This window comes from Catharus ustulatus, chromosome 1 (genome assembly GCF_009819885.2).
Source record: "Catharus ustulatus isolate bCatUst1 chromosome 1, bCatUst1.pri.v2, whole genome shotgun sequence".
In the NCBI taxonomy this organism is placed as follows: Eukaryota; Metazoa; Chordata; class Aves; order Passeriformes; family Turdidae; genus Catharus; species Catharus ustulatus.
In genome coordinates, this window is record NC_046221.1 from 87,983,493 (window position 1) to 88,006,099 (window position 22,607).

The 22,607-nt window shown below is 37.9% G+C and overlaps 1 protein-coding gene across 4 annotated transcripts in view; it reads right to left on the reverse strand.

Annotated features, from left to right (window-relative positions):
• TENT4A (terminal nucleotidyltransferase 4A) overlaps positions 1 to 22,607 on the reverse strand; it is a 59,819-nt gene that overhangs the window by 12,472 nt on the left and 24,740 nt on the right. For 2 of the 4 annotated variants that reach the window (XM_033064896.2, XM_033064889.2), the window contains exons 8-11: positions 19,574 to 19,700; positions 12,011 to 12,111; positions 11,588 to 11,760; positions 427 to 585 (exon numbers count right to left, since the gene is read on the reverse strand). In XM_033064896.2, coding sequence (XP_032920787.1) covers positions 427 to 585; positions 11,588 to 11,760; positions 12,011 to 12,111; positions 19,574 to 19,700 — 560 coding nt within the window. The remainder of the gene's footprint in view (positions 1 to 426; positions 586 to 11,587; positions 11,761 to 12,010; positions 12,112 to 19,573; positions 19,701 to 22,607) is intronic. The other 2 variants (XM_033064914.2, XM_033064906.2) reach the window with 1 other exon arrangement.

Below are 22,607 nucleotides of genomic sequence, written 5' to 3' on the forward strand. Positions count from 1 at the left end.
AGGGTTTGGAGTTTGTTTCTTTGTAGTACTGTATTTCTATTTTAATTTTCCTAGTAAAGAACTGTTATTCCTAATTCCCATATCTTTGCCTGAAAGCCCCTTGATTTCAAAATTATAATAATTTCAAAGATAAGCTCCTGCCTTTCTCAGCAGACACTTGTCCTCCAAACTAAAACAGCAACTTTTCGTTCTTTGTCCATATATAAGCTGCACCTGATTATAAGCCGCACTTCCGGGTTTGAACCAAAATTTTAGTCAAAATGGTGCTGCTTATAATCATGAAATTACTGTACTTTTATGACCACATGAAGCTCAGCACATGCTCTATGAAGGTTCTCCTCAGAGGCTTTCAGACTAACAGCACAGTGCACATGACCTACACTTGCGATGTGATCACTTGCTTGTGACAGAGTTGCTGGCTCATACCTGATTACTGGCGGCCATTATCAGGGCTCTCGGAGGCGCAGATTGGGGTTTACCACTTGGCAGGGGCAATGCGGGTGCTAAACTGGCCATAAGCTGAGTCGGTGCTTGAAGACTGAACTGGTAAACATTAGGAGCTGTGCAAGGTGGTGTATCTGATTCCTTTTGGCAGAGAAAAAGGGGAAAAGAAAAGCAACTTTACAGAAAGTACAGTATATGCAGACTATGCATGTGAAAATGCACCCAAATATCAACTCAAGTAAATACTGTAAAACATAATGATTTTTTAAATAGTAAAAACAATAATAAATAAAAGCCAGCACTATGTTTATTTTATGCATCTAGCAAAAGTTTAACTGACCCTCCACTGAGAAGGCAATGTCAACAGGTCTATGGCAATCACAGGTCAGTTCCAGTCAGCACAAATCTAAAGCCAAAGTTACGTCTCTAGCAAATTCAAACTAGAAAATGAGAACTAAAGTTGAGAAAAAAACGGAACAAGAACAGCAACACTCTGGGTGATAGAAGGGCAAGAACTTTAGTTGTCATGACAGATTCAGTTCTCAGAACAGTGTTCTGAGTTACTGATTTATACAGCTAAGTTACTCACTGTAATTGTTACAATCTTCTCCCACTTTACCCAGCAACAGCAAAGCTAGGGCTCCACCTACCAAGAAACAAGTTGATGCTCTGCCAGACAGGACCAGTATATACACACCAGTCACACACACCACAGCTCTCAGGGAGTTCTGCTCCCCTCACTTTCCTTTGGAAATCTGAGGGGTAGTTCTTCAGGGAAAGCAAGATGGATGCAGGATAACAGAAAACATACTGCAATGGAACTGATATCACTGATTACTACTCTTACTCCTTTCCAGACTGATGACCTGCAATCTCAGATGCATCCTAAGCAGACATACTGGTGATGCTGTGTGTTTGGAGCACCTAACAGCAATGAGACAAGCACACATCCAGGGGTTTACAGGAATTACTGAAGTTTGAAAACACTTCAGTTCTTAAATGACCAATTATTTTCCAAGTTGAGAAAGGTGAAAAGCACACCACAGCCTTTTAAAACAACTTTGAAGACAAAAACTCTTGTAAAACTTATTCTCAGCCATAACTTAATGGCAGAAGTAGCTTCCCCTACGTTTCACTGCTGGTTTTTATCCCATTCTTAACTCCAAGGCATTCTGAACTTTAAAACAATGGGAAAACCTATTCTTTATCCCTAGCCACTAGTGTTTTGGCCACTGCCAGCTATTAGGTTCAAAATACAGCAAGAGATGGGGGTTGGCGAATTAGTAGTTTAGAAGTTACCACATTAAAAGGCATTATTGGCTCAGGTCATCACAGATCCTTACTGCTGAAGTAATTACTGAAGTATTCTATTGCTCTGTCTCTAAAGATTAATTGCCTGAAAGCAAAGATTCTTCACTTAAATCACGTAAACTTTAAATAGATCTCCAGCACTACTATTTGCCCTCAAATGGCCTTGTTTTCTAAATTACATTCTTCATTTAGAGAATAGGCTCCTCAACAACAGAAACAAGAAAATGTTTAAAAGCTTTTCTTGAGGAAAAACATTATATAAAGTGAGACTGACAACTGTGAATACTGAGTAGCATAAGCAATGAGGTACTACAAAGCAAAACTTGCATCCCAGCTGAATTGAATACTCACAGTAGAAAGAGTCCTCAATAAAACCAATTTGTTAGAACAACCAGTCTTTTATTGGTCTGTATAAAGTTGTGCTTACCAAAAATCAGATCTAGAAAAAAAGAAGCTTCTCTCCTATTAGTTCCACTAGTGATAAAAGTTACATTATGTCTCTGTGAAGCAGATAACTGCATCATGAATTCGCTAGAGACACATCATATTCATAAAAAGAATCTGTGCAGAAAGTTCTTACTAACAAGATCAGATATTTATTCTTTAATAAATAAATATGTTCATCATAGAGGGAAGTTACATGCCGTAGCACTGACCAAAAATTAAGCTTAGTTGATGCCTGGATAAATTTGATGCCTCCTTTGCCCAATCCTACGGTATCAACACCATGGGAACAAGGCTAAGGTCTCCACAAAGATGAGTTTCCTTGGACACTTCTGCTCATGGAATTATTCAAAAGCTAATGAGAAGAGGGGAAAATGAACAGACAAGTTCTAGGCATGCTCACAAGTACCCATGAGCTAGCAGATGTGATGGAAAAAGGGATCTTATTGTATAGCCAAACAAATGTGCAAATATACTGCAATGCAGCCTTCACAAACCTGACCAAAGAACAATTCTAGTGTCTCTATTCAAAGGATCTCCCTATTGTCTTCTCCTTAGATACAATTAGATCCCTGAAGGTTCACATACCTAACCCAGATGGGACACTTCTCATTAATCAGATTTCTAAGGGGTTTTCAAGCAACAAAAAGTTGCTTGAAAGAAAAAAGAGAATGAGATGGAAGAGAAAAGAGCATCACATAATTCAACTGAGATTAGATTTCACTACAAACAAAGCTTGTGTTGCTTTATTTTAATTTTTTAATAGGTATGTTCTTCTGCCTCAAGTGTTATTTACTGAGACACATCTCATACAGGCAGACTATATCTTTAAGGCAATCCTGGATTGCCAATGGCATTACTGTATGGAGTTGATATTGTGACTTCCCATGAGCATTAAAATCCTTCTGTAAAGAACAGCATTATCCTTCTTAAAGATTAAACTCGGATCAGAAAATTGAGCCCAATGTGAACAAGTTTTCCTTAAGCATGGCCCACACTGAAGGATTAAATCTTTCATGGTCTTCTGGACCAGATTCTTAAGTGTAACATGCAAACTTGAAGCACTACATAAGTCAGATGACCTACAAGTAAATACCTGGACAATACTTTTGACACATTAGGTACACATCTGGAAGACAACAAAAGCTTTGACCACTACTAGGGTGAGGGCCACAGAGGTCACATTGTAAAAGATAAATATTCACTAAAGGGGTAAGATCCCTCAATTGATTTGAGCAGATAATGTAGGGATAAAGCTACAAGACCTTGTACAGCAGTACCTCATCCTGCAAGGAAAATATCTTCTAATGATATTGCTTCTGGAAACCAAGAACAACTAAGAGATGCAGGTTTATCCGCCTGGGACATTTCCATTTCAAAACACGCTCTTTAACCAGTTCCAACTTCCTGATTACGAACTTAGCATGAGGAAGGAAGATTTCTACTACTCATAGCCCTGATTACCAAGGACTCTTGGTTACTTTAATGCTGGAAAAAATAAAGTATGGAAGATACCTAGAAACTCAAGTGTTACTGATGAACTTCTGCCTAAACAGAAACAGTGAAACACTGCAGACATATGAAAGATGATGAACTGAAATCCAGACTTCTCTTCCCAACATAGGATGAGAACAAAGTAAAAACATTTACTCTTCCGCAAAATGCATCTCCCATTATAAAATACCCTGGACTCCATCACCAAGAGAATATTTACTTGCCAAAACCTCATTACTAACTAGGTCTGGCCACAAAAGTTTATTTCAATTCCATTAACAACTCAAGGCTTAAGACACCTGGTAACTTCTCAGTTAACAACAGCTACCATTTCAGAGCTTTCCATTTCCAAGACAATATGCTTTGTTAGGAGCTAAAGTCACCTACAATTAATTCACAACCCCAGTGTGTTTAAGTTTGGCTCAACACTAAAGGAGTCTAACTATCCTAAAGTCAGTATTCAGAAATAAAAACTTAATGAATGCAAGTTTTCAATGCGATGGATTTGGGTTTTCACCCCCCTCCCCAAGAATGAACTACAGAAGTCCTGGCAAAAAAATCCTTATTGTTTCCATCCTCAAAATTTCTTACACTAATTAAACATTTTTTTTTCCTCTTTCCCCACAACATTCAGGAGCTGGAAGCTGTGAGAGAACAATGACCATTTCAGTAAAAACTGTTTCATCTCTGAAAGAACTGAAAATTGTTGTTTATAGTTAACACATTACACTGTACATTTTCAAATATTCCTCTCCTTACTTACAATTACAGTGATTTTACAAATGACTGCTGCCAGTCTTACTCTTTCTGCCTCTTTTCCCACCCAGCCTTCTCCATTACACCTGCATTAGCATCTGACATTTTTATGTGCTAATTCACAGAGGTGAACCACAGAAACAGTAATCCCCTTCTTACTAGTTGCACTTTATGAATCAGCTCACCACAGGATTAGGTAAACACCATTGTAGAAAAGTAGGAGCACCTAATGGAAGGAAATTTGGCTAGCAAATACATCCTATTACTGAACTGGCTTAGCAAAGTGCAAAATCACACTCCTTTGAACATAAAGCAACGCCAGAGGACTTCAGACATTTCATAGTTTGGGGCCATGCACAGAAGAACTTCAGTGCTCTCACTTGAATGGCTTCAGCCCCAGCGTACTTAACTGTGCTTGACAAACACCATGCTTCCAAAAGGTATGATTACCCCCTTGCCCTCATCCCATTTCTTCCACATTGTGTGCCATTGCCTTTCTTGGTAGGTGGAGTCATAACTTCAACTATAGTGTAAATAAAGTAGAATTGAGATGAACAAAATTTCTACTTCTATGGAAGATCACAAGATAATTTGTAACAATATAGTTGCTCCACTTAACTGGCCAGCCTATAAACAAGACAAACCTTGCTTGAAATTGGTTGATTTTCCTGCTTTTCATAGAAAAAGAAAATATCTTGGTCATTGTGATTACAGAAGGGGAGAAACGAAAGAATAAAGGATACGCAAGCAAACCGAAAAATATGCATCCTCCAAAAGCATTAGTGTTTGTTTTACAGAAAGACAACTGAAAACATTATTTAACTAGTATCTACCAGATTAAATACAAGCCCAGTAGCCCTTCAACCACACCTCATTATACCCTAAGAGGTCTGACTGCAAGTTTATTCCATGTTTTATCAATACTTATTGTATTCCAGATAAATCATCTTAAATAAAAAGTGTGTAATTTAAAACTGCCTTTGTTGCCCCAATACTTTTATTTCACAGGCTTTCAAATGGTCAGTACTGCTAATAATATGAAAATCAAAGTGGAAATATTTCTAAGTTATGCACTAAATTATAGGACTCATTATGAAAACTGGACATGCACCATACTAGAGTATAATGCTGAATTTAGGTTTTCTTCCATCCTAAAATGGCTTAGGTAGTCTGTGGAGGTTTTTTTCATGGGAGGGAATGTTAAGATATGGCAAGATTACAGCTTAGACTTTGGCATCAGAAACTAGTCTGAAGTCAACTCTTAAATTATGTGCTTCTCTCCTTACTTCACTGACCTCACAGCAGTAAAATCTCACTTTACTTGCTGAATTACAGATTCCCTCTGTATCCTCTGCTGCTAAGAATAACTTAGTAAATAAATATTACTTTAGAATTTTGTATTCAAAATTGTGCCTCCTGCAACTTTGCAGGGATTCACTCTTACTTTAAGTGGATATGGAGAAGAGACTGCTCAAGGAACTGATACAGAAGAGCATGAGACAGTATAAAACTCCACACTGTCAAGAGATACAGGTTAAAAACCTCAAAAACAAACATGGAGCCATACAGTGAATGAGGAAAATAGGCAAAAGAAGCACTGGAAAAATTTGTTTCTCTCCAATCCACAGGAAGTATTCGTAATCATCATAGCAAGAATAAAAAAAGACAATGGAGTTTTAAAGGATTTGGGGGCTTAAACTCTTAAATGCCCCATATCAAATATCAATTAAATACTTTTCCCCAGTAACACCAGTTTGTCTGTGTCTCTGCACCCAGGGCTGTCCACTGCATTATTTGGAGACAAACTGTCTGCAAGCCAGCACTTGCATACCTCTGAAGGCCAAACACCAAGTGGCTTTTTAAAGAACTTGCCTCTATTTGTTAAGGAAGAGGAAGTTTAAGACAAAACCAGCATTATTCTACACAAGGACAACCAACTATTCATACATATTTGAACAGTTACTTTGGTTAGGACACAAGAATATTCAGGCATGTAGAAAGGAGAGAGAAAAATTTGTACAGCTCCTGCTCTCAGGTTGAGAGTTTTATTAGGCAATCTCCTTTTGCTCCCACGCCTTATACACACAATTTCAACTGCAACTCTAAAAATTAATCAGTCATTAAGATGGTTTTAACAAGACCACAAGAAGAGCTGTTACATATTCTGAAGTGTCTGTCCCTCTACTGCAGATAAGCATGCCTCACGTCTGCAAATCTAATCAGTTTTAAAAAGCACAACATTTATCCAGACAAGATATGTCATATAGTCTATCATCTCTCTCTGAGAATATGGAAGCACAATAGTTTGTGCTAATAAGCTGAAATTCAGTCTGGCTAATAGGAAGGAAGGTGAGATGGTTGACAACTTCATTAAGCATGTTAAGTTCAAGTACTAAACTACCATTACTGCAAAGCAAGTAACAATTCCAAAAATCAGTGTGAATCTTGTATGCATTCAGCAGAACTGAAAGAACAGTGAGTCTTATTCTTATCAGTTATATTTATATATTAGTCTCAGAATGTAAGCATCCAATCAAGGTAGTGAATACAAAATACTTCAATACAGTGAAAACACAGATATAAAAACCACTGAAGGTTTTGCTCAGCAGCATGTTCTCTAGCTGATGGAGCTGAACCATGGGCAGATCAGGCACTGACGTTTTGATGAAAGGGTTACAGTAAAAATTTCAAGAAACATCTGAAAGAAGATACTGCAAATGTTAAAAACTTAAAAAGAGGCAAAGATTGTGTCATCTCCAAAGCTAGACTACAGCGGTACCTTGTTCACTGAAACTTTAACTACCTTGGAATGACTGCAGGACTACGAGGTCTTCAAGAAGTTATCTCATCACAGAAGCCCACACAACATTCATCGACAAAAACACTGAGATAAGGTGTATGAAATTTATTAGAAACTTCTAACACATAACTTAGAGTTTCTGTGATGGACTGGATATCATATCATATTATATATCCATAAGGTAACAGAAAAGGGCTTTAAGAATTTCCTATGAGCCATTTTATCTGCTACTCATATGCAGGCATCACTGTCACAAAATGTTAAGCTTTATTTGGCATAACATCATCAGAACTGCAGAACATAATTAGCACCAGAAATCAAACCAGACCAAAATGAAACTGCAAAAACATACCTAGGATTATTTTTTACTTGGCAGAGACTGCTTATCACACAGTAGATATTCTCCAGCACTACTCTAGGATTTCCTGAGCTAATGAAAAGCATTTCTCCATGATGCTTAAGCAACAAGAAACCAGCCCTAGAAAAAATATCCCAACCAACATAGCATTTTTCAAGACGAATTTGGCCAGCTGCTTAGATTGTGAGACTGAAATCTGCAACTACCCAAAACAAGTAGAGAGCTGGGGGTGAACACAGCTCATTCCATCTGGTTTCAGATTCTCACAGAAATCACTTAACTCAGTATGAAGGTGAGATTTTTTTTGTTTTTTGACTCTGGCTTCCACACAGTAAAAATTCAGACACTTCACACTGTCCTTGATGGCAAAGACATTTACAAAGCATCTTCCATTATTCACTTCAACATCTTTTGGATCATGTAGGAATGCATCATATCGTACAACTTACCTGTTTGCAGGAGTGAGGAATATACCTGCTTTTTTCAGGGCAACATAAGGTATTTGAAATCAGCAGAAAGCTTCATTGAGAGAAGACTTACTACATAGATCAGTTTGATAATTAACATAATTGAGAAAAATATATTAATGGTCTAATATGTTCTGATAACCAGATTCCTTGTATTATAAGGCTTTTTTAATATGTGCTCTTCAGTTTGCTCCTGATGACTAGTATTTACATTTTTCACAGAGCTAAGGTAGGAATTTTAATACTCAGTATTTTGCACAGAACTATACTAGAAGTACTGCTGAGCGAGTCAGAGCTCTGTATTGACATGTACAGTAGGACAATCCCATAAATTGAACAGCTCTCCCACTAATAGTTACAGTGATACCCAAAGACAGGTTTCTCTCGCACAAGGTCTTTGATCCAAAATTCACTGGCCCTTTGAAAAGCTGTCCTTTGTGATTAAGATCTTGCACTTGGCTAGAACACTACTAAAGACAACATGGCTAGAATTGTATTGGCCAGAGAGCGCTATACAAAGGCATTTTGTAAATAACTCTGCCACTTTGGGAAATCCATAAAAGGATACCTTTTGTTCAAATTATGATCTGGTCTCATTAGAGCCAGTTCTTAATTTTGGGCTGTGTGGACACACAGTGGCCCAGAAGCATGTTCCCCTACAAGCTAGTCCTAGATGTGCAAAGATGAAGGCAAACATCCTACAAAGTTTCAGATGGTACGTTGAGAAAAAAGCACATAAATCTAAAATATATGGAGAAAGAGAAGACTGTCCTTCAAGAATTCAGTTCTCTTGCTCCTCAGGGGTACTTAGGTTTTCCTCCTTAAAAGGCTACCACCAGAATGGAGAACTCAGGGTAGTAACTGTAAGCTCTTATCTTTTTTCATTTTCCTGAGCATATACAGACATTGAGAGCCTGGCTTCTAAATGTTAGCTCTGGTTTATACCAATCCAGTCTTGGAAAAACACGCTCCTTGTTACTGTTCTGAGACTTGTTCTTCTGCTGCCAGAATAAATCTATAACCATTGCTTTAGCTGACAGACCTGTAAATCCAAGACACCAGAACAATTATCTATTCAGCTGCTGAGTCATATTTACAGATTATTAATGCAAAACCTGTAACACTGTCAAAATTCCAAGGAAGCAAACCCTTAAAAAACATACAGTACACTGTATTGCAATCAACTATTAAACTATGGGGATTAATAAAAATTCTAGGATCCCTGTGAGCAATACTGCACTGCTTTGATAATGCCTGCACACTCAATATATAAAGCAAATATTGTTTCCAGGACATGTTGACAAATACACCCAAGGCCTCCAGACTTATCACCAGTAAACAGTGATGCGATGACTTCAAAATACAACTAACTTTAGTGTATGGCTGGAGAGGGGCAAGGTGACGAAGTAATGTCACAAGTTTTCAAGACTATTTCCTCTTCCTCAGCACAAGTGAGTTGACTTCTATTATACTGGTAGGTAGAACTCAAAGGACCAGATGCAGTTGATCACTATTACCAGTGCAACTTCAGCAGTAAATAGAAAAACAAATACACTATCTAGTCCCTACAATTTGACAGATAGGATCCTGCATCTCATGAAGAGCAAAAGATATTCTGCAGTCATGAAAAATACACCTCCTGGAAAAATGTCTTAATGTAGAGTTTGTGCTTAAGGTTAATAGTGACATAAAGAATAATATCTTGCTATTAAAATAAAACCTTAATGACTGGGAAGAGATCAACAAGCTGTAACTTTAGAGTCTCCTTGTCTCTTGCATTTTCTTTATAATCTATACCTTGCTTTCATTCTTCCGGTACCAAAAAATTTCAGATGATTTAACTTTAAATAAATACAGAGTCCTTCCCAGCAAAAATCAGAGGCAACAGTTCATTTATGTCTAAAGTGACAAAATGCACCATATTTATAATTACCTTCTGAAGCTGACAGAAAAGCTCACCACATCATGGCTATTAATAATGCACCAGAAGTTCTGGCACAAGTTGTCATGCATGCCAGATATTCCTCTGCTGCAACCTGGGCACAGCACTATGTCAAATCATGGCATGGATCACCTATGGCAGAATAGACTTCTCTTCCTGAATCAGGTGCAGCTCAAGACTGCTCAGACAACTTTCTCCTCCTCACAAGCCCAAGTAAGAGGAGGATGAACTCAGTCATTGTCAGAAACCTGCCACTTCATTCCAAATTAAGATAACATGCTATTAGTCTGCTAAGGACATAATGCCAATATATGACATGGCCTTCTCCCAAGGACATGGACATGGGTTTTTATTTTGTTAGAAAATGCAGCATTTCCTTCTACTTTGTGAATGTCCAAGTTGATTTCAGTTCTATCTTGTTCAGAGTTTCCTTTTCACTTTTCATTAATTTCTCTGGCATCTGGCAATGAAGTTACACCTTCAACATTAGGTGAAACAGGACTAAGGGGAGTTCATAACTCACCACCCAATACTGTGCACTCCCAAGGTAATAAGTATTTGCATTTTTCATAAAATGTATTACAGCAAAATATTTCCCAATTACATACTTCAACCAGAAGCATGGCCAATAGTATCACTGGCAAGTATCATGCTGTTCTTTGTTCATTAGCCAGATGGTACAACTAGAACATTTGTCCTGTTTACTGAAGGTGGCATAAAAAGGCAATTCAACACCAAAATAACAGTAGCGTAAAGCAATCACAGAAAGTAACCAGAACATATGCAGTTAGTGCTTGTTTTTGAATACAATTCCCAATTTTTAATTCTGTATTTGACTAGTTTTTGCAAGCAAACAAGAAACGGGTATTTGGCATCATCCAGTTTTTCACTGTCATAACTGACTGCATATTACATCTTGTTCCATCAATGCCTCTACCTATGACAAAATGCTTCAGAAGATTTACAACAAGCCGCTCGTGCCTTGCAGAGCTGTGCTTTATAATCTGCACTACCCAATTCTGCACTGATTTAACTTGATAGCAAAACAAAACTACCTGGCAGAACCTGAAAGAGTCTGAGAACATACCTCAAGAAATGGCAGCCTCCTCTTCCATGAAGTTGTAATAAAGTCCAGCAATGACTTTAAAATAAGGAAGCTGACAACAAGACTTCATGCAAATGCCCTGTTACCATTAAAACATGAACTGACTGCTTCAACTTCAGCTACAGGGAACAAGGATGAGAATTTGACAATGGAAGATTCTGTTTAATGGAAGGATATATGAAGACATTTCTCCTCTTCTACTTAATTAACTACTCTTAGATTAGGTTGTTGTATCTCATTACATCTAACTACAACCACAAAGGGTACCAAAGATTTAGGATGGAAAGAAGACCCATTTAATTTAATAAAAAAAATTTGATTTCACACATTTTTCTGAGTAGGGGACATTACTGATTTGCCGTAGCAGTTTAGGGATAGTATCACATTAACTGCTACTGTATCAATTGAGGTTTTTAAGATAATCTCTGCTACTTACTAGTTTAACCCATTAAAAGAAAAAGCTTACAATGTCACTGCTGGAGAGTGATGACACAGAAGAGGCAGATGAACCAGAGGATAACTGTTGTGTATTGGCCAATGACAATGCCAAGTGTTGATTGTAAGATGGTTCAGAGTCTCTGTTCTGCTGCTGTTCTCCATTGCAGAGAGCTATTGGGTCTCTTATTTTCAACCTATTATCTGTTAACAGAAAACATAAGTATCATTTAAGAGCACAAAATACAAACACATGCGCCTCGAAGTCTAAGAAGAGCTGCAGTTTAACAAGCTAATTAACAAACAGGTTCAGAGAAAACTAATCTTGGGTTAGAAAGTTACGAGTTCCTTTTATTTTTTCCTGTATATCTAAATGATTAATTTCAAGGCATGAGTAGTTTGAATTACATCAAATTCAAGAAAAAATTTTAAGTTGGTTTCCTGCTATACCTACCAAGTTCAGGTGATAAATTAATTTTGCTCCCCCACTTCTTTTTAATCCAGGCCCTGTAGTCAATCACTTCTTGGGTCACTTTGATGATTCTACCTAATGTGCTAAAAAAATTTTTCAATTAAGTATTAAACAAAGACTGTTGGTTACATATTTGCAAGCATTTTAACAAGCTACCAAATTACGCTAAAAGTCAGTTTAAGATACCCCTAACCAAAGAATCTGTTTGAACCTCTTTTTTCAGCACACCATTTAATCCACTGAAGCACCACTTATATTCATATTATTTTTCTTCTACCATACTAACATGCAAGCAGTGACACATAGATAATTTTTTACTCTGTATTTCTATATGGAGTGCATATTTATCATAAAGAATGCACATGCTGATAACAGTATATTTGATAAAAGCAATTTATGGTTTTTGCATTTCTCCATACAGAGAGTTTTTCCACAGAATCTGAATTATAAACAGGTATGGGATGCATGGAAGACAAGAAACATCCCAGCACCACAATTGACTGTGTGGAGACAGAGACCTTCACTAATCCTTGCTTCTGGATTTACAAAGCAACTTAAAAAGTGTTAAGGTCCCCACAATTGTAAAGGAAGTACCATGGATCATGAGGTAGTGGAACAAGAAACAGACTGGCTCCAACACAAGGTAGAATTTCAATAAATTTATAACAGTAAGAGGCTCACAGAAAAAGCTTACCTGGTCCTGCTGAACAGTGACCAGTTATCAACAAAGTAGTGTTTTTTCAACATACTTTCCCAGCATTCAGCTATTTGAATCATATTTCTTGAATCTTCTTGTTTGAGGGATAAAATTTCAAACTTTCTTTCCATCAGAGACTAGTCATTAAAACACTATCTATAAACTCCACACTCAAGATACATGAAGAAATTACTATTGTACAAAAATGGGCAATGCAAAGTTACCACTGTGGAGCAGATAATGTTATTTTTTTAATCTTCAATGGTTACATTAAAATTTATTTTGTATTTCACATCATAAAGGTATCTTGTACTGGTACTGCAATTTTGTTTTCGTTTAGGTGTTCATTGGGAAGGCAGGACATACAAAACCCTAATATATTTAGACTACTTTTACTAGGTTTCATAGTATCACTTTAGGTAGCAATAATTCTCCTACTTTCCTAGCAATTACTATCTCATGCAGATCAAATACCACATGTTCCATGTTAGCCTTCCAATTTTAAAGACATGTTACCAAAGTACTGAAAAAGTCAGTCCAGTAAACATTGAACCAAATAACATCATCTAAATTACAAGTCCAATAGTTGCAGATGGGTCACCAGGACAGAACTCATGACATCCACCATTCTAATTATGTAACATGGATAAAATGATGCATGCTGGAAAATGGGAAAGTGGAAAAATCTTGAATTTTACACACAGAATTAAAAGTGTGGTTGTCACCACTCAGAAATTAAACATCCGGGTTATAACAGACCATACTTTGGGAACCACAGTTCAATAGCTAAGCAGAGCACACTAAGAAAAGAACAAATAAATCAGAGGATCACACTTTATTAATGTATACTCCCACGATGTAACAGCATTTTAAATATTCAGTGTAGTTTTGGTTTCTCAGTCTCAAAGAGTAAGTTGAGTAAGAGAAGAGAGAATGAAGACAGGGATGATCAAAACTTTAGAGATTCAGCTGTGGCCCTAAAGCTGCCTGTTCCGAAGAGAGCAACACCGGTATGGGACTCCAACATGCACCAGGCTAGGTCTTGTCAGCAGCAGGAGAGGGAAGAAAATCTTGCAGTTAAAAAGTTTCATCTGAGAATGCCTTCAGAAAGAGCTGAGTTCTTACTCTAGGATTACACAGAAATTTCACAACTACCACCAGCTGTGGTCTTAGAACCAGAAAGTGAACAGGGCTGGCTAACACAAGCTTATTACATACAAGGAGTTTGCCAAGCCTGATGCTTCCTGGAGCATTTTCCTGGAAGTAAAGCAAGAATCACAATTTCATATAGCAGAAGCAAAATGAACAATAGAGGTTGGTAATTTTATCAGACTGGGTGACTGATATACAAAAATGCCTGCTATCGAACAGGCAAAATGGGCTAACAATTGTGGCAGAGCTGCAGGCACAGAATGGGGAAATATGTTCCCTCACCAGCTCCCTTCAAAGAACACTGAGTTCAAAGCTCTAAACTCTCTTTTTTGGTAAAAAAAGGTAGAAAAAAAGAAATTCACTAAGTTGTACAATCACGAGTCCAAAGGCAAATCCATGCCACATTGCCTGTGCAGTAAAATTCAAAACATTCATTATGAGACATCAGAAACTGAAAGGTGATTAAGGTTATACTGACATATACTTAACAAAGCAGCAAAGAAAGAGGAAGCAAGTGTGATCAAACCAGGTATTGATCTCAAAAGAACACCATTTCCTATGTACGGGTCTCAAGCATATCCATGGGTTCAAAGAACAACTTTTTTAAATAAGCATTTGAAAATTGTGCTTGAATCTGTTTTCAACACTGTAAATGCATAGGAACAAAAAGCCTATTAATCTACCCGGCCTTTATTGTGAGAAAATGTCATGCTTTTGGGGCTTTTATTTTGACTGAGTCCAGAATTTCTACAGATGTCTGAGACAAACAATTCCTCAAAAATGCTTGTTCAGAAGACATGAAAAAATACTGTTAATTGGTTAGTAAAATCTGACAGGTCTCTTGAGAAAGATGCCCCTTTCAGTTTTTTCCCTTAATATTATCATATAAGTAAGAGCAGGAATAAGCTATTTACAGATCTAGTTTATTTTATAGTAAGAACTCAGAAGCTTCTTTTACATGCTGCAAGACCTTGGTTCACAGGGACACTTTCTCACTCTCATTACAGCACAACTACTTGTCAAATCAATCTTAAGAATACTTCTAAAAAGATCAGAGTGATGACATCACATTCAGCAAAATCAAATATGGAAAGCTCCAGCCCAGCTCCACATGAACAAGTGAGCAGCAGAGCATGAAAAACATCAAGTCCATGAAAGAATGGTCAAAATAACTGAAATATCCTGCAGGTATTAGAAGTGTAGTATCATCTAATAGCACAATAAGGTACACCTGAGAATGAAGTCCTTAAGCATGAGGATTAAAGAAAATCCCTAACAAATACACTGTGTAAGAAAAGCTGTTGTAACTGATACCTTTTAAGGGACAGAAGGCATTCAAGTAACAGCTCCCAGAGCTCCCGGAACTATTTTGGCCAACCAGTTGCAACCCAAAGCTAACCTATGGACCTGTCAGCAGTCAGATCAGTTGAGACAAACATGAGGAAGAGACCCCACAACCTTCCAAGCACAGAGATGGAAAGATCATTTTCTATCTAGCTATAGTTGTTTTGAAGACTATCATCTGTAAATGAAAACTCCAGACACGCAGTAGGAAACTGCCTATGCTTTCTCAAACTCTGACCTGTTGGCATGACAGTCTCTTTCCCTTATCCAGCTGCATCACGTCTAGCACAATACAGAAGATTTCCAAAGTCTAAATTATACTGAAGGGCATGTGACAGCAAAACCAAGTCTTCCTTTCCTCATTCCATATGACCTCCTCAGCTTCCCTGATGTGGCTACAGAGCTGTTTAGAGCACACATTCACAGCTGAACTATGTGACAGACCAGTGTGTAAGCCAACATCTCCATCTGCAAAATATAAATATTAACGTAAGGATGGATTTTTGTCACATCCAGTGCAGCACAACTTAGTGCTGTGAAATGCTACAACACCACTCTCTCCCTCTTGCCCCAGATGTGAACTCCTGCTGCTTCTCTTGTTTCTGATCTGCCCATCATCAGCCACAAGCCGGATCAACTTCTTGACATGACAGAAGCATTGAGATTCTTGTTTTCAGTCAGACCAGAAAGTCCACCTGACTCACCTTCTGACCGCAGGATTGCTAGACCTCATTCAAGGCAAGATTCAGACTGAGAAGGAAGGAACAGCAAAGCTGACAGAAGACAGTACACAGGTACTTAGCCTAAGCAAGGTATAATATGAAATTACACCTTAATAAAAGGGCATGGACAGGGTGGTAACAAAATCCACTATTTGAATGAACATGAATCAATAAGCAAGAGCTTGCTGCTAAATATCTGCTAAATTTTCCTGTGGTTCATCAAGAAACAGAACTGGAAAAATGGTCACTAATTCAAAACTGAGTCCAAAGAAGGGCAATGAAGCTGGGGAATGGTCTAGAGCACAATTCCTGTGAGGATCCAGGTTGTTTAGCCTGGGAAAAAAGGAAGCTCAGGGTGGACCTTCTCATTCTCTACAATTACCTGAATGAAGGCTGTACCAAATGGACATTAGTCTCTTTCCCCAGATAAGCAAAGCATAAGATGAAATTACCTCAATCTGCACTACAGAAGGTTCAGATTAGATATTAGGAAGAAATTTATCAACTAACAGGTTGTCAAGCACTGGAACAGGGTGTCTAGGGAAGTGATGAAGTTACTGTCCGTGGGTGTACTTATAAGCCACATAAACACGGCACTGAAAGACATGGTTTAGTGGTGAACACAGTAGTGGTTGGGTTAACAGCTGAACCCAATGATCTTAGGGGTCTTCTCCAATCTAATGATTCTATGGAAACACCATTCCTCACAGACTAAAGAAGTGAGCTCACTTGAGATGGCACACTTGTTCCCAGAGACAGGCTAGCGGCAAAGATCATACGGAAGCTGTTCAAAGCACACACTGACACCAATCCTTAAGCAGGAGAGACCCTGTCCATAACTGTGTTTCACAGCTAGACTCATGTCTCTGTGGCCCTAAATATTAAGGAATCAATCACGATTTTCTATCGCCTTGGCAGAAGGCACAACACCAAACTTTACCTTGTATACAAGCTGTACAAGTTCAAAATGTATCAGTCTCTTATCTTCCTAAGAGAAAATTCCTTTTTCCAAGATGACTTTTGGAAGCTGTTTGCTCTAATAAAATCAACCAAACTATCAATCAAGCCTCCTAAGCTGTTCTTGGGAGGGAATAGGTGGCATTGACTGATGACAAAATTGTGTTAAGGTAATTTCTGTAGCTGTAAGAATTACCTTCAGGATTCAGCTGATTACTGTTTCAACTGAGAAGAAAGTTTTTCCACAACAGGAGATGGAACGTCTGAGGTGTAGTGGGAATTAAGAGCTATTTGGAAGCCTGAATGACAATAGTGGTAAGAGTGATATGAATCTCTCCTTTATTATTCTGTGGGACTTGCTACTACAGAACATGAAGAAAAAGACCTATGCTGCTGAAGGACCACAATCTGACTTTTTTTTCCAGAAGCAGCAGCTTTCTAGAAAGCCTTAAATTAATATAGACATTCTTGTGTTGGACTGACCCTGAAAAAACTGCAGAATCACCAAGAAAGATAAGAAATCTACTAAATGTCATCTACAAAATAGAACTCTGTACATAGAAACCTTCCCTGGCAAGAGGAAATATGAATTCAAACCCATCAGAAACAGTTCAAGAACCATCCACTTAGGAAAAAGCAAGCCCAAATTAGGCAAAACTGAGTAGTTCAGCCTCCTACAACTTCCTATACTTTCAAGTACTCTGCATTTAGTCTCAATCTCTATGGTAGACTGTCATGTTCACTAGAAGCCAGACCCTGGTCTTCAAGGGAGCCCACTGTTTATAGTTAGTTAGGCTATAGTTTAATCTACCTAATAACAAGTCTAGAAAACGGAAAAAATGGATCAGGACAAAGGGTTCCCAGATGGCCAGGGTTTAGGTCAGGCCACCAGAAAGGTCTTTACACAGAGCATGGACCACTCTGCCTTAGAGCAGGAAGAGGGATCCACAAACACACCTGGGTTACCCAAACACATCAGATTTAACTGAGACCAAACATGGACTGTTGATTCCTACAACAAACTTGTTACCAAACACCTCATCATCTATTTACAAGTCCTTTGGCACTGACAAGACTGGTGCTAGGGGAACTGTTTGTATACACAACTTTGGTGAACGCTGTTCCTCTTGCAAGCCAGTGGCATGATGGATTCTGAGATTCAGATGTCACTGGCACAGACAGGTCAGACATGACACCTGAACACTGCTGCTGGGACTGCTCCACAGGTTTGCAGTTGTGAACAAAATTCAAATATATCCCTGATCCAAGAAAAAAATGGAAGTCCATGCAAAGTGCACATACTGATGACACCCGAGGCTCCCATTAGATGCTGTACAAATACACTTTTTAATGCCCGTAAATACAGACACCTCATAAGAGAATGACAATATCCTTCAGAGAAAAACAGAAATGTTAATGGAGGAATGGACCCAAGACAAGTAAAACTTCAGGAATCCCTAGGTTACTCTACCTGTACGAACAAAGTTTCACTCAGTTCCACGAATTGTTAGCCAATACACATTAAACAGTGGCCTTTAATATATCTTAAAAAAGCAGTCTCAAATGTCAGTGTGCAACACCCTGTACCACTCCTGTACCTCCATCACAGTGCAGTCTCAATCTTTGTGAATTTAATACCACTGAAAACCTAAAGGATTTACAGACACTCAAAGTACTGTCAATTTTAACTTCACAAGTGAAAGACTGTGTCCACTTTGATGTAAACTTACTAGAGGAAACTATTTCACCTTCCAGTGACATTAATGTTGGAAGTTTACATTATGACTAGAGTTTACAGTTGTATTGAGATGGTTTATGTGACATCTTAAAGCCATTCTTTCCTGTGATTAGCTGGGGAGCTCAAAACCATTGGGAAGTCTCAGGGAAGAGACATCCTCTGATCTAGCCCAAATTCACACTAAGGATTAGAACAAAAGGTGCTAGAGCACATACATGAATGGAAATACCACATGGCTGCCATGCCTTCGTTGTCTTTCTCCTCTCTCTTTCAAAAAACAGAAATTGTAAAGGCATGAGCACAAAGTACTGGTAGTGTTTCTATGAAAGACACTAAGAATTGCATTAAAAATGGCATGCCTAGAAGTATGCTGCTTTTAATGGCAGTTCTGGCATTATGATCAAACAGGGTTGATTCTATTAGGTTTTTTTTTTAATATAGCACTTATAATTATTTTTTAAATTCTTAAATACATATCAAGTATTTTAAAAGAGCTTATGGGGGCATGTATTAAAGAACCAGGGAAATTCTTAGCCTGATTGTCTAGCTTTCTAACTGTCTAAACAAGCAATTTGATCACACACATTTCTTTCTGCTACAATACAGATATGCATCATACTACGCATTAAACCAGCAAACCCTCCCTTGAAATACTTCAAGCAGAATCTTTGAGTAAAGACCAATTATCTTCTGGCTCCCTTCCACACTATCAGAATCTCACATTGGACTCATCCTAGGTTTTATCATACTCTCTTCATTTCAAAGCTGCACATTGAGGCATTGCACTTTCATATCCCCGGTCAGCTGAAATTTCTGTGCAGATTTCAATATAATCACAGTTAAACAACAAAATAACATTCCTTTTATTAATCTAGACCCAAACATTCCTAACTGATTACACAGAGAAACAGATATTGAAAAAGTGAACTAATTACCTCTCGGAATCTCTATTTGGATATGATCTTGCAAGTGGTGATACTGCATGGCTAAGAACAATGTAGGCATAATCAAAAACTTGTTTCACTTGCATGGCACCATAAGAACTTCTGCCAACGTCGTTTCCTGAAATAATGTGACAGTCATCAGATCATCTTTTTTTAATATCAGTTAGCAAACATTATTCACACTTAAAGCTCAGAAGCCTTAAAAATACAGCTTAACTCTGTTTAAATTGGTTATCCCATCGTAGCTATATCAGGAATGTCTAAGTGTTCCTATTTCAACAAAAGAAGTTGACCTTATGCATTGACATTATGCATTCAATTTACCATTTTTAAAACACTCATATAGTACTTCAAAGAAACAGAGCCTATAGAAAAGCTCTTAGAGTTGTCTTCAAGAGCAAACCCACCAAGCTTAAAGCATCATATCTCACTTACCAGTAGAGTTCCTGCAGGCCAAATTCAGTTTAAAATTACATTTGTGTAACCACATTACCTCCATTAGGTCAGACAGACTCACATCAAACCCTATTTAAGCCTATCAAAACTACAGATTAATAAACCAGTACATACAGATACTCATCTCCAGAGGATAAGCCAGTTTTTCAAAAATCTGTCATAGCAGATTCCATAAGTTTTTATAGTATTGTTTTTTGATCAAGTTTGTGGCACTCTCAATCGTCCTCCTTTAGGCATCAGTGACATTTTAACTGGAACTCTTTCCAAATCTGTTGCCATGTGAGGAACTGCAGAAGTTCAGAACATTGTACATTTTCTGGATCAGTGACAATGTACAAGAACAGATTTCTTATCTGATACCTAGAACAATCTTGCTGCTACTACATTTGGGGGATTTCCATGGATGTATTTGGCATCAGACATCAAAATTCACTGTCAGCACTGAATTTCAGAAACATAAATAAAACAGCTTTCAAATTGCATAAAATACAAACTAGGTCTGGAGTGGGTAGGATACTGCTTACAATGAAAGGTTCCTTCCTTCAGAATGATGTGCGAAATGCTGTGAGAACACTAGAAGGGGATGAACCACCAAATATGAAAATCAGATCAGGGTCCAAGACTAAAACAAATCAATGAAAAAAACCCGCTTTGAAAAACTGATGGATAAAGGACAGAATCTGTCCTTTGGAGGACTGAATCCAACAAGGTTGAATTGGACTTCAGAGGAACGCTTCACTCCCCTGAGTAGTTTGTCCAACAAGCCACTATAGACAAACATGTTGAGATCTGCCATCCAGGGGAAAAAAAACCATAGATTTCTTTCAAAATCCTCCAACCATAATGCCACTCTAACAGAAAACCATAATCAATGAAATTAACTGAAAACATAAAAGCAGTTTGGGAAAATAGAATTTTCCCAGTAATTCACATGGTCACACAAAAACTGATCAAGAAACACTTCCTGTTTACTGACATAACCGAGTATCTTGCTCTGAATTCACCACTGCCGTATCCAGCATCCACTAGGCTCAAAGTTACAGAAGCCTCTCCAAAGGGTTTACTTCCTATTGGACTCTACCCTGAAGTAAAAGCAGATATAAGTGTGGGCCTAGGACAGTGAATCTAGGAGGAAACACATGGTAATGTTCTTTACACAGGACTTCACAAAGGACTTAGTCCAAAGGTGGCTGAAAAGTGACAAAATATTTTACTGGTCACAAAATCACAACACAATGTTAATTCTACTAGAAAAGTTATGAATAATTCAGTATGGGCTTTTCATGGTCAGGACACTTGTGTCCAGTCATATAATGGTATTCTAAACATAGATACATAAGAGAATTAAATTGAGAAGCAATGCAGAAATAGAATACGTGCAAGTGGCTAAACACACAACCGCACCTACCACTAAATTCAAGTCCACCTACAGTTGGACTTGATGTTAGGGCTCTTTTCCAACCTAAATGATCTATAAAGTCACATAACACAAATTAAGAATACACACTCAATGCACTCTCAAAGAATCTGTATTAGTTTAGTCTAACCTAATCCTAGGCAGGTACATTTGACACGTACCCTGCATAAAGTCATAATAAAATGAAGACAGGGCTGCCACAAAATATTGGCTACTCCTTTCATCAGTTGTCACTATGTCCTCTGTTGTGCCAGCAAAAGAAATCATAAACCTTCCCTGAACCACTTACATACAGTAAAATTGGGCAGTTTAGTTTAAATCAATGAAGTTGTGTTTGAGTCTTGATTGAAGCAGATTTGAGAGCAGAGGCAGAATAGCTCATGCCATACCACACTTAGGTTCCTGGATTGTCTCATCCTGCACCTGTATCTAGTTTATAAACATGTCTGAATTAACAGGTCTTAATCAATTATACAGTCTACAGAACTTTTTACTTGGGCTGCAGCTGGAGGTAGTGTGAACTGCACCTGTCAAGTCTGTATAAAGATGACCCTAGCCAATCCAGAAAGCAACATATAGAAGAAGCCAGAAGATCACACATTTGCATTTGCTGCTCTGAATAGATTGTCTACCGAGAGATCACTGTCATTAGAGAACCATGTCTTACATAACTGAGCATCCTTCTTTTGTCACAATCTAGACTGATCGGTTAAAGCACGCCACCCAAATGCTGTCACTCTTTAAAAAAATCATACATACTTCAATCCTCAGATGTACATTAGCAGATAACAATGATGTGTGATTTCATGTATAATTCAATCCTTATTCTTTCTTACAAAGCCTTCATCCCTAAAGGAGTATGTCCAAAATTTCCATCACTTGCTATGAGTATTACCACTCCATCAGGTAGCCTTCCTTTACCTGAAGCAGTTTTAAGAACACGGCCTGAAAAGGTAAAGGTAAGACCATGAGCTAGGACTGAAGCAGATCCATTAATGTTAAGCTATTAACTAGTAAAAAAGCTTTTTGCAACATTCAGCATTGAAGAGGTTCTTTCAAATGCTAAGTTCAATGAACCTGTGTATTTTTATTAGCATTTATGTTTTACATACACACAGAAACATATATATTTGCAGGTTCTAATGACAAATA